General features: G+C 42.8%; 1 protein-coding gene across 4 annotated transcripts; it reads right to left on the reverse strand.

Moving 5' to 3' along the window:
• Positions 1 to 178: 178 nt before the first annotated feature.
• On the reverse strand, positions 179 to 5,147 carry LOC120673545 (DEAD-box ATP-dependent RNA helicase 40-like). Of its 4 annotated transcripts, none has more exons than XM_039954428.1 (8): positions 4,577 to 4,817; positions 4,405 to 4,473; positions 3,756 to 4,202; positions 3,337 to 3,606; positions 2,742 to 3,092; positions 2,346 to 2,623; positions 1,308 to 1,664; positions 179 to 1,097 (listed from the first exon to the last, which is right to left on the reverse strand). In XM_039954428.1, exons 3-8 carry the CDS (start codon positions 3,882 to 3,884, stop codon positions 422 to 424), a joined length of 2,061 nt encoding a protein of 686 aa, XP_039810362.1. In that variant the 5' UTR covers positions 3,885 to 4,202; positions 4,405 to 4,473; positions 4,577 to 4,817; the 3' UTR covers positions 179 to 421. The 4 variants fall into 4 exon arrangements, with proteins under 4 accessions (XP_039810362.1, XP_039810360.1, XP_039810363.1 ...); XM_039954429.1 differs by having other exon boundaries at positions 197 to 1,067; positions 1,311 to 1,664; XM_039954426.1 differs by lacking the exon at positions 3,756 to 4,202 and having other exon boundaries at positions 4,577 to 5,139.
• Positions 5,148 to 12,644: the final 7,497 nt, after the last annotated feature.

Raw genomic sequence — 12,644 nt, forward strand, 5'->3', positions numbered from 1 at the left:
CCGTTGACGCCGAGCTCGCTGAAGCTGGAATACTCGCATAGAGAATTTTAGGCGTGGCAGCGGAATGCGAGAGGCCATGGTTCTGCGTCCCATGTAAGCGCCTCATTTTGTGGATAATTTCATCTAGACGTAAAACCGGGACTGCACGAACACATCATCATCATAGTTCACAAACTACTTTCAGCGACAAACTAACTATAATAACAAACATAACATGACATAGATTTCTGGTTTTGGTTCACAAACAACACAGGTATCACCACAGTATGCTCCACAACCACAAAAGAAATGATGTTTTAATGAGATACAAATGCATATCCGCATACTCAACTTGGTGATATGATCAGCTTGCATAAAAGAGATAATCTGGTTGTCACAAGCAGATGCAGGGAGCCACACAGCCATTATATATCGAACACAGTCAGTTATCACCATTCTGTGTAGCTGCAGCATTTGATCGAGGATCATCCTCAGCTATCTCTCCATCCTCATCTATGATACCTTCCTCTTCATCATCTCTGCTCTTGCTGTTGCGCACAGGAGATGTAGGGTCAGGTTTTTCTGAAGCATCAACAGATTCAGCATCAACCACTGGCTGACCGTTGGGGCTCATCGAACCACTGGCTTTGCCATTGTACACAGGACTATATGGAGCAGATTTGTCATCTTGTGGGCTGGGTGAGCGATCAAGATCAACCTTTTCCATCTTCCCATCTTCCATGTGATGGTCATCCTTGTGGTCAGAGTGGTTCGTATGGTCATTCCCAGAATGCGACCTTGGAGGGCTTTTGTGCTCTGTGTGCCCTGAGTTGGGCCGAGCAGACCCAGAGACAGTGGCTGTTTTCTCATGCCTACGGCTAGCAACAGGGCTACGGCTCCTGCTGCGGCTAGCATGGCGGTTTCTAGTATAGCTCCTGCTCCTGCTTCTGCTCCGACTCTTTGTCCTGCTTCGGCTATGACTCTTGGTCCTGCTACGGGTAGCCTCATGACGCCGTGACCTTTTAGGACTTGGGCTGCGGCTTCTACTGTCACTTCTGCTACGGCTTCTACTGCGACCCCTAGCGGACCTGTGAGATCGCCCATCGGTTTCAGCATCAAAAAAAAAAAGCCAAGGGTCAGCATTTAAGGAACCACATATCACTAAAACAATAAAGCATGCTTCAGATGCTCTAACATCTCATGGATTGCACCCCTCATCTAAATTATATCCTATATTTGCTTTTAGTGTATTTAAAAACCCTCATGATACAGGCCTAAGCACCCAACAGAAAAATTACTGATTCTGATTTGCATGTTGGTAGCAAGTGTACCTGCCACGGCCACCATGATCATCCCTTCCACGGCTGCCACGTGGTGATCTCCCAGAAGCATCTCTGCCACTGTACCTAGAATCCAGTTCGGAACGAGAACTACCCCAGTCAGAGCGTGATGCCCAACGGTTCCTCTTCCTACCTCGCCCACCACCGCGAGAAGCCATGTCCTCTAAATCACGGGGTACCTTTTGGTTTGCCCCTTCCAGAATTTTGATAAGGTCAGAAGCATATTTTGAGTCCTGATCACAGAAAAATGTATATGCTACACCAGTTGCTCCAGCCCTTCCTGTCCTGCCAATCCTATGAACATAGTCTTCAATACCAGTGGGGAAGTCATAGTTGATCACAACCCTGTGGTAAAGAAAACAAAAGGTGCTTTAATATTTTGATGTAAATCCTGGAAAAAAAGGATCCACAAAGGCACAAACCAAGTGAACAAATTGGTATCACATTTCAATACATGAGCAATGCAACAGGAAAAATATTTGCAAGTTCGCAAACACTTCAGCAGTTTGTAAGTAGTTATACCCATGATGATGGCGGTTCAGACCTTATTCTTCTAATAATGGAAATGAATAATAATACACAAAACTACTACCTCCGGTCATTTCAAAATGCTTTAGACAACCAGAACAGTATATATTGTGTGGCTTCTCATCTAAATGCTCAAGCTTTCTTGACCGAAGGTAGTAATGCATAAGCCTGTTACAACTATGACGAACAAAATAGCAAAAAAAAATTCATAACGTTGTGTAAATCTGCACTAAACATTGATGCGCTGGATGAAAAATGATTTGGATCAATATATTTTTCTGGAAACTATAATCGATAGCAATTACAATCAGCAATCTCTTTTGTAGATGAGTGGCAAATAGACATGCATTGACATTTTGATCAATCAATGCACAGTTACCATTACTAGAGTTATGATGAATGTACAAGCGAATTCGCTTTTCCACTGTTCCTTCATGGTATGACATTAGAAATCAAGAATATAAACATGCATAACAGAGAATGGAAAGAAAGTATAACCTGATATCTTTGATGTCCAAACCTCGGGCAGCAACATCTGTTGCAACCAAAATAGGAGACCGTCCAGATCGAAAGTGATTCAGAACCTTCTCTCTTTCGCTTTGGGACTTGTCACCATGAATGGCCGAAGCACTAAACTGTCTGGTGAGCGTCCTTGCAAGTTGGTCGCACATCCTCTTCGTAGTACAAAATATTAATACTTTTGAACCTGAATCCTGGGATCGCAATATTTGTTCCAGACGTCGAAGCTTTTCTGATGGAGTTATCACCTCCACATGCTGCACAGAACATGAGAATATGATAACAGGAGCAATCAGGGTAGAAGTACTTGGGTAACATTATGCATCGCAAAAGGAAAAAAGAAGCTTCCATGAATGATCTGTACAGGGTCCATACCTGAGTAATAGCACTGTTAGCAACAAGTTCATCAACACTTCCAATTGTCACCTGGACAGGGTGAACAAGAAGATCATCTGCAATCCTTCGGACTTCCTTTGGCCAAGTAGCAGTGTACATAAGGGTTTGACGACTGTGAGGTATCTCTTTCACTATCTTCCGTATTTGTGGTTCAAAACCCATGTCCAACATACGGTCAGCCTCATCCAGAACAAGATACGACACTTGCTTAAGGCTTACCCTTCGCATCTCTAGAATGTCATTTAACCTTCCAGGTGTTGCAACAACAACATCAACTCCTCTATCTAAATCTCTCAACTGAGGACCTTTAGGAGCACCACCATACAGGCACTATATAAACAGATAAAGAACCCATTGTCAGACAATACAAATATAAACCAGAGATCCTTACACTGAGCCCAAAACAGTAGGAACAGATCCAAAGTAAATCATAATATAACCTTCAACTCTTAGAAAAGTCAACAGGTTAAAGTTTCCACCAAAAAATTCTTTTGAATTAAAAAGGTTTATCAAGGTTACAGACCATAAAGTCTATGACCATCTGTATATTAAAATAGACACAGGAGGAACAAACCGTGCAAGAAATTCTCGCTGATCTCCCAAATTTCACAGCTTCATCCAGAATCTGTGTTGCAAGTTCCCTTGTTGGTGCTAAAACTAGCACTGTCGGGCCATTCCTTGTGCTGTTCTGCAGGCGTTTAATATGCATAAATCCAGGAAGTAGATATCCAAGAGTTTTCCCAGATCCAGTCTTCGCGATAGCTACTACATCTTGACTCTGCATGGCAATTGGCCATGACTGGGCTTGGATAGGTGTTGGGCTTGCAAATCCAGCACGTTGTATCTGGAAATAAGGGTCAAATGGCAACAAAAGCAGGCAAAGTAAGGAAAGCAGCGGAATTAATATATTGTCCAATGTTTAAAAAAGTATTCCCTTTTTAACTCTTCGTTGAGCAAATAAAGACAATGCATGAGGACAATTTAAGGTCATACAAATAAAGTGTGACCGCAATGCGTAGACTTGCGGACACAAGGCGAAGTAGAAAAGGCTCTAACAGAGTCCCTGGAGGCTCGCTCGGCCATGGATTGTTCATCCACGAGGCCCCTTCCAGCAGCTGCCATCCAATCCTACGAATGGATGGATGCTGACAGCCTGGGCCAGACCTCCATGGGTCAAGCCCCAGAAGAGGCCCATCATCCATGCGAGGAGCCTTTTCCAAGAACTGCACGCAGAGCAACGAATTGGCCACCGTGGGTGCCGCGAGTGGGTGCCCCTTCGCGCCATGGGCAGCCCCCCGGGAAGGGAGCGAGCAGCCTCGGGCGTTCACCCACCCTTGGCAGCTCCATCAACGAGACCGGCCCTCAGCCCGTCGCACTATTGGCCAGAGGGCGCGCGAAGCAGCATACGACATTAGCTCCACCTCGGAGCAGATATCGCATCTGCCACAGAGATATAAGCAGTCGGTCTCATAGGCAGCCCTGATTTAGCACAATGAAGTAAGTAAAGAGAAACAAGCAAGAGCTGGAAAACACATCCGCGGTCCATCGCTTGGCACATTGGAACGTCTTGATCCTTCGCATGCGACTCTGTTAGGGTTAGAGTTAGATCATGGGTCAAGGGTTTCACCAAAGTATTCCATACCTCCTTGAGAATTTCTGACGGAAAGCCACCAGCCTCAAATGAAGTTATGGGAGGCGGCACGTTATCCCCCTGCAACAAGGCCAAGCAACAAGGAAGTTGGTCAGGAAACATATTACGCGCTCGAGCTGCATCTAACATCCTAACCGGGGACGTTGACTCGCGGAATTCATACCGTGACGGTGATCTCGTGGCGGCGGCGGTACGCCTCGGTGGACGGATCATCGGGTACGGCGGCGGCGGCCGGAGCAGGATGGCGGTGGGAAGCCGCCGCCTTGGACGACGCGTGCTCGTCGTGGCGCCTGTCACGGTCACGTTCACGGTCGCGGTCCCTGTGGTCGCGCCGGGGCGGGCTGCGGGAGCGGGATCTGGACCTCTCGCGGCGGTCGCGGCTCCGGGGAGGCGGGGGAGGCAGCGGGGGCGGGGGCGGGGGCGGCGGGAGCTGGTCCTCGGGGCGCGTGGGCTTCTCGTACTGCGTGACGTTGGTCTCCGGGTTCCAGTAGTAAAGGTAGCCGGTGGTGCCGTCGACGAGGCCGCGCCACGGCTTGGGCAGCGACGGGTCGTCCGGCGCGTACCGCGGGGCCGCACGCCCGGACGAGCCAGTCCCGCCCGACATCGGATCCGGCCGGATCTGTTGCCTCCGGCTGCGCTTGGGGGGCGGAGGACGGCCGGGACGAGGGGCGCTGCGGCGGCGGCGGCGACGGGCAGGGCGAGGCGAGGGTTTCGGCTTGTTATTTTTTTTCTTTTGCCCTAATTTCACTGAGTATATCTCTCCGTTTTATTGCGATTTTTGGGTGGTCGTGGTCGTGGTCGTGGTCGTGTTCGAACTGTCTTCCAATTCAGGTTCAGGCCCAATGTGGCCCAGGTTTTGGTTGCTTTTCTCTATCGGACCGCCGCACCTGTTCACTTCCGAATCCTCAACTACCCCCTATCCACAACAGTGACTCAGCACCAAATAACTGTACCGGTAAAAAAATAACAGAGAGCAGGTCCGGGAATCTATTTCCAGCCCTCGCAAACTAGTTTGATTCCCTGCGCGATGCTGCAGGTGGAACCAAAAAGTCGATAGTAAAGAGGTAATAAGTTAGCAATACTGCAATAGCATCGGTCAATAGCAAACACAGCGTGTAGAGGTTGAGACCAATGGTTGGAATGTATGCCTGCCAATAGCCAAAAAAAAAAGTAATTAATCTCAATTTCATGATGCTTAATGTGCTGAGTGTTAACAATGTCATAAGTTAAAAAGGCTAACAATGACAAATATGAAATCATGACCTTCGAGGTCTACCCATACACAACCAGCTTATCACCATCTCATATGAGTTATGCTTGGGGTGTGACCTGCTTTGCTTCACGGTTGCAGCTGCCACCTACCGGCAAGCTTAATCAACTGTGGCCATTGATTGAGGGCAGCTGGAGCCACAGCCACAATGAGCACAAGGGAACACATAGATTTTACATCATCTAATAAACTTTGCCACGGTGTACCTGATATATGTGGCCCTACAATAAATTATTAGACATGGAAAAGGAAACAACAAAAAAATGTAATCAAGATTACTTTAGCTGTTTAGTACATGGAGTGTCCTGCAAAAGTATTGTGCTTATCTTTATATATTTAGCAGTATCTCTAAAAGGATTAAGTTGATATTCCTTACCTAAAAATTGAATGTTATGAAGTAAGAAGGAAAAAATACTCATTGTGTCCACGACAATTATACATGACATCAAGAAACAAGCCACAAAGATCGAAATCAAATGAACAATATGCAATGTTGAAAGCATCTTAATCTACTAACCACTGATTGTGTGACAAAACTGCTATAAGTAAAAGGGAGTATTAAAGCAATAACTTTATTGATTTCCCCATTTTTATAATCAAATGGAAAAAGAACCCCTTGTTTGCTTCGTGATCCTCTGTATCTCTCCATCATAGTACAATTGTACCAACAAATAAAAATTTGAACAAAAAAGCATCATAAGAAAATTTGGGCTGACCTTTTATATATGGATTCCTTTTTATCCTTATGTTATCCTCCTTCCAAATCCATTGCCTTGATTCGATTCTGCACATACAAGATCAAACCAATTCATTATTGGACATGTATGTCAATCAAACAGAGACACATAGTACTAAGTTTTATTTTCTTTCCACCTTCCATGTTAGATCTATTGCCCAAATTCATCAACACTTCTGTTGGAGTATGATATTATGACCATATCCACCTTTGCTCCACCCATTAATGAGAATGGATAGCTAACATGGGAATAAGATGTCGGTGAACAACTCAATATGAGAAGAGGGATAACGCGAGGATAAGACCAAATATAAGCCCCCTCGATCCTTTCCTTGCTACCTTCATGGTCAAACCTAGGGGATGAATTCAATTACTCCCTACCATGGCACTGTCACCATAGAACGTATGATAAAACCACAAAGAGACCTACTAAAAGCAAATCTATAGCAACAACAACACATAGAGAGGGGATGATGCAAAGATTGAGAGCATGCCCCAGTTTGGTAGTGCTCTGTAGCAAGAATCGGGCAGAGCGATACCAAACAACGATTTGGTGTTTGCTCCGCCCAGAATCGCTCCAAACGATCCTTTCCTTTTGCAGTAGGGGGAGTGGGAAAAAAACTACTCCCCGACTCCAAGGTCTAATCTCCATCCGCGCTCCTCACCTGCACCTCCTGCAACCACATACCTTGGCCCATGCTCCCGCTCATCGGTTCTATGTTGCCATCCCGCATTCCCCTCTTGTTGATGTCGCGCCATCAGCGCACGCTCCAGTCTTGTTGGTGTCGTGCTACCCGTTTGTTTGTGCCACACATAGATCCAGGCCCCCGTTGCCTTGTTGCTCTGGCGCTCGTCTGGCCAGCGTTCTCTGCTCGTCGAGAGGCAGAGTAGCAAAAGATCCCGATGGGTGGAGGAGCAATAGCTCGCCAACGGGCGGGATAGGGGCAGCTCGTCCATGGATGAAACATAGAGCTTCCTCCGCTTTGCGGTTGCGCCGGAGCTATAGCTGCTGAATTTGGGGTAGAGTGCTACCAAAGAGGCCCTATGTCAGATGATGTACCAGATTTAGACAATGACAGAAGGGGTGGTAGAACAACCATGGCATGAAAAAGGTCTGTGCGATGCACAGGGAGGAAGATAATAGAAGGGGAGTGTGGAGAGACGACACTTTGAGGGAGGAAGACATGACACTACGAGAGAGAGGAAATTTATTTGATAGGGAAGGGAGAGGCGGCGGCAATGAGGGAGGAAGAAGAGGGTGATGTGAGACTCAAGGAAGAGCTCGATGGAATTAGGGTTTCAATCCTGCCCACTAAAATATAATCTAATGGATACAAAATTCTTGATTATGTGTCATCACCCTTTGTTGGGAAATTAACCTTTTGCCATCATCTTGAATGGTACACATTCAAATGCCATCCCTATTAGTGCCCTTATATTTTTTACCACTTGAGATAGATATGTCTTATTGTTTTTTGCTCTTTCATGTGTTAGTTCATGGCAAGAAGGTCATTTTATTTTTTTCACCTCTATCCATAAGGGTCAGCGCTATCCCTCACTGCTACAACTTTTCGCTTACACTCAACTCCTTGTTATCTCATCTCATCTTCTTGCCATATGCTCTTAAATTCTTCTCCCCAATTGAATCTTGAATGCAACATCCCAAGATAGAAGAAAGAAAAATTAGAGAAGGGAGTTGCATTGTGAGCCCACACATCGGAAGCATTGCGTTGAGCAAGCAGGTAAAGAAAAGGATGTTGTGAAGCCTTCCTTTGTCTAGGGCTATCATGGTCTTCCGTCAACATCACAAGTCCACTGCTACTATGTGATTCCATGGTTTGACTCTTGTTGTGGACGCATCTTCTAGCATGCTCTTCCTCCATTGCATTCGTTAATGCCATCTACCAACACACAAATTTGAGGATCCATTGAATATGCTTCAAGTGAGTCTAGTTTTAACATCAAGGGATCTTGATTTTTTTTTGTGCCATCACAAGTTCACACTGTGTATGTATGTAATCCATGCAACCTTGGAGGGAAGAGATGTGGGTGGAATAAATGATGAGTTCTTCAGAGTTGTGCGATGGGCCAAAGGTGCTTGCCTATGTCAATGGAAAGTTAGAGTCAAAGAGAATGGTAGAGGGTAAAGTAGTTCTGTTGATGTCTTCTCGCCAACTGCATGTTTTTATCTACACATTTAAGATTCACATACACGCAAACTCTCTCTTATTGGCAAAGATTTAAGAGTAATAAGGAGGTTGTAGGGGCTATTTGGCAGGTATTATTCTGGCTTTGACATCTCTTGTTTCACGCAAATCAAGATACTGTAGCATGAAAGCCATTTTTATAAGCCAGTGGTATAATGAACTAGAAGCTAAGTGAAGCCTTTTTTTCTGCTTCACAGGCTTTTGGCTTCATTAGTGAAGCCATTTTGGGAGGAGCTCTCCCAAACGGCGCCTATATCTTCTGTCCTTAATAACACATAATTATGTCTTTTAAAACATCACTTTACAATATTTTAAAAACAAATTAGCAAAAACATTTCCCCTCAAAAGAACTTAGAAAAAGAAATAAGTTTGTTTAATAGAGGCAAAATTGTGGAGGAGATCTCCACAGCACTTCAATTTTCAATTAACGGTTAGCGGTTAGGAACAAGAGTACGACATGAATACTTACAGAGGGGAGAGAAGGAGTTAAGAAGAAGAAAGAGGAGCCTATACAAAAAGACTACTTAGAGGGAGGAGAGCCAAGCCTTAACTAAAGTTGCTCTATCATGATTAAACCGAAGAAGTTGAAGCTGCACTTTATCTCTATTCTTAACACTAAAATATTCATTTATCTCTATTCCATATTTATAATATGCATAGAGTCCCAAAGCATAATTTGATTATCGGAAGTAAACATATGGTAAAGTGACACTGATTTATAAAGCTGTTGTTATGATTATGATGACTTATGATAGTTGCTGTAGTGGGTGGTGTCAACTTATAATTCAATGCTCCCTTCAAGGTAGGAGAGCAGGTAGTTGCCTTTAGTTAAAGTTTATGTTTCTTTGATTAGTCTTCTTCTTTTGCAAACAATCAACAGACACTGGAAATCAAATTTGAAAAACTCTTAGTGTACATTAGCTATTGTTGACGGCTCTCAAATATAAATTTTAGACCATCAAATCCTGCATAAATGCATAAAAAATAAACATCAACATAGTGGTAGGGGTTTATTACTAATCATTTCCACGAGTGTTGGTAAATATTTGTATGCAGGTGAAATAAGGGAGAAAACACACCTCAAGACAACATCTTTTCGACCAATCAGGCGTAGGCACACGATTGGAGGGCCCACAAACACATGCAACCGACTTAGAACAGCGGGGAATCATGCATAATTGAGCTTAAGGCCCACCTAGCAGTCAACCAGCCGAAGATGGGCTGGTTCGAAGCCAGAACTCAGTCGGCCAACCAGCCCGATCGGTCGAGGTTGGCACAATCAACCTTCAGCCTTCGATGTGGTAGCCTCCCATTGGCTCACAATGTTGGTTCCATGTGATTGCAGCTGAACAACCGGGCGAAACACCTCTGGTCACCCTCTATAAATAGTAGAGGGGGTTACAAATGAAGACACATCATCCAAGAAAGCCTTGAGCTTCATTTCAAAGGAAAAGTCTTCCCTAGCTTGTCTTTAGAATACGAAGCGGACAGAGGTACTTAGGAGGGGCGCCGGGTCTTTGGCGCTCTTCTCCAATTTGTACCTCCACGAGAGTGAGGGAATAGTTCGGGAGAAGTGTCGGAGTGTCGACACTCTTTTCCCAGCTTGTATCTCTATGTGTGCTGCTACATTCTTCAGTGCTCAGTAAGCATTCATGGTTTCTATCTTTTGTATTTTACTTGGTATAGTATATGCTAGTAGTACTTATAGTTCAGTGAGATTAGTTCTCTTACTCGCGGGTTCGTCACTCTGTGTTTATACATAGTGTTGTAGTTTGCTACGAGAGCTCATACGTAGTTAGACTGCAGTAATAATCAATAGCATAGGCATGATGTCTGACCTAGCTGGTTAGGGATTATTCTTCGTTTGCCTTATATCCCACAGTTTGTAAGAGGTAGGCCATAGGTGGTAACAACCATATTGGTCCCTTATAATCCTCCACGTTCGGATATAACATAGAATTGTTGGCCAGAGTTGCCTGGCAGACCAGGTGTAAATCGGTGCCCGAAGCAAGTATTGTGCCCAAGAGATCGACCTTTAACTCATCTATAGTGTTATCTTAGGAATCATCTCTGCCTTGCCACCTATCTTAATGTGTCCTTAGATCGACTAAAACAGAAGTTAATGAACACACGTCCCTTGGATTCGCTAACCCTTGGAATACTCTGAGGTGAAAGCTACAACGGTATCCGTGTGTTTGCGGGTTTATTCGTGATGGTAAAATACCAAACAGTTATCATGGATGATGTTACTATTCAGCTGGCTTGTCAGCCACCCAATCAGCATCAGTCACCATTCAGCGGTACTTTTCTCTTACAACAAATCAGCATCAGCTATCAGCCACAACCAGCCGAACAGAGCGAATTATATCTTTTGTATCCAACACTTTGATCTAAAGTTTGGAAACAAGTGTTGTATCTTTTATGTCTCATGAGTAGCATGTAATGATGTATAGTACAAAATGATTTTCTTTCATGAAACCTTAATTTGTCGTGGAGAATCATGTGATAATTTTCTTTCTTACCCGATAATTATCATTTTGAAAATTTTTGTGTTAAATTGTATAGTGTAGACCGAAACCATGTCTTAAATTGGTCATTTGCAATTTAACATGTGCAAGTCGAATCTCTATACGCTCACCGTATGTCAATTTTTTCTTCATATTTTTCATGTTAATTGCAAGCTTTTAAGATTTGATGCCCATTTTTATCATTTGTATATATAAATATGTAAAAATTGATATTTTTGTGATGAGAAAGAATTATGATTTACATACGTGATGTTATTATTTTTTATAGGAACACTTCATATCCTTCTATTGATAATGTTAGAAATATAAATATATTTCAAAAAGGAAAACTGAAAAAATATGTATAACAGAATTGTGAAGTGACAATTATTTTTAAGAAAATATGGTCAAAAGTGGCATATGTAATTTAAAGTAGTCCGAGACTTATGATTGGAGTGTGTTTGCTCTGATTTTGTCTTAGGTTAGCATAGTGCTCTTGTATTGCTACGGGTAATATAATTAATAGATCTGCGTAATACCATCAACTTTGTATTCATTCACTTCATGTTCATACCGTGCTGTGATTGTGCGAGATATTGATTGTCCATGTTCCGATTGATTTGTCCTGGTTCTAATTAGAATTTGGGTTGATTTATCTGGACTCGAATTAAAATTCCGATCGACGTATCGAGAAGACATTGTTTATTTTAGAAATTTTAGAGATAGAAATATGTGTAGAGATAAAATTGGACAATACGTGTCAACCAATTATGTATAGGCTCATGTCAATCTTTTTTCCAACTTAGCACGTGCCATTCTAATGTGTTTAATATTGCCATATGTCAATTTTTATTTTACATGCTTAATATATGTCACTTTAGTCTATATATATTTTTGCATGCTTACCACGTGTCATTCCAATCTACTCCCTCCATTCACCTTTGATAGATATATTTTCAAAACTCAAATATTCATAAATAATAGATATATTAGCTATTGGCATGAGCTATGTCAAAATAGCACCAGTAACAAGGAGTTTTAGTTAAAACATTGGAGAACTAACAAAAAGTCTATGTTGCATTTACTGTATGATAAGTAAGGTTATTTTTTAGTCATTATGTCAAGGTGAAATATATCTATCAAATATGAATGGAGAGAGTATAAAATTATCAATTGCTTACCTATGTGAGTCCAATAAGCATAAGCTTTTGCTATATGTCATTCTGTATAGGTATACCATATGTTGCTACTAGTATTTTTTTTAAAATTATTTTTCTTTGTTCGGTTAGTGCATTGCCATATGTCACCGTGTGGCAACCTCTTTGATGTATGCTTGATGCATGCTTGCCACATGTCTATACATTACTTAATATAAATATAAATATTTTTAAACTGTACATATAAATTATTTTAGACTTGAGACAACACACACGTCACCCAGACACCCAGGTATCTTCTTGTAGACATGATTATATATCTATACAAAATACATTTCAGAGTGGGGAACGTAT

The sequence above is a fragment of the Panicum virgatum genome, chromosome 5N (genome assembly GCF_016808335.1).
Source record: "Panicum virgatum strain AP13 chromosome 5N, P.virgatum_v5, whole genome shotgun sequence".
Lineage (NCBI taxonomy): Eukaryota > Viridiplantae > Streptophyta > Magnoliopsida > Poales > Poaceae > Panicum > Panicum virgatum.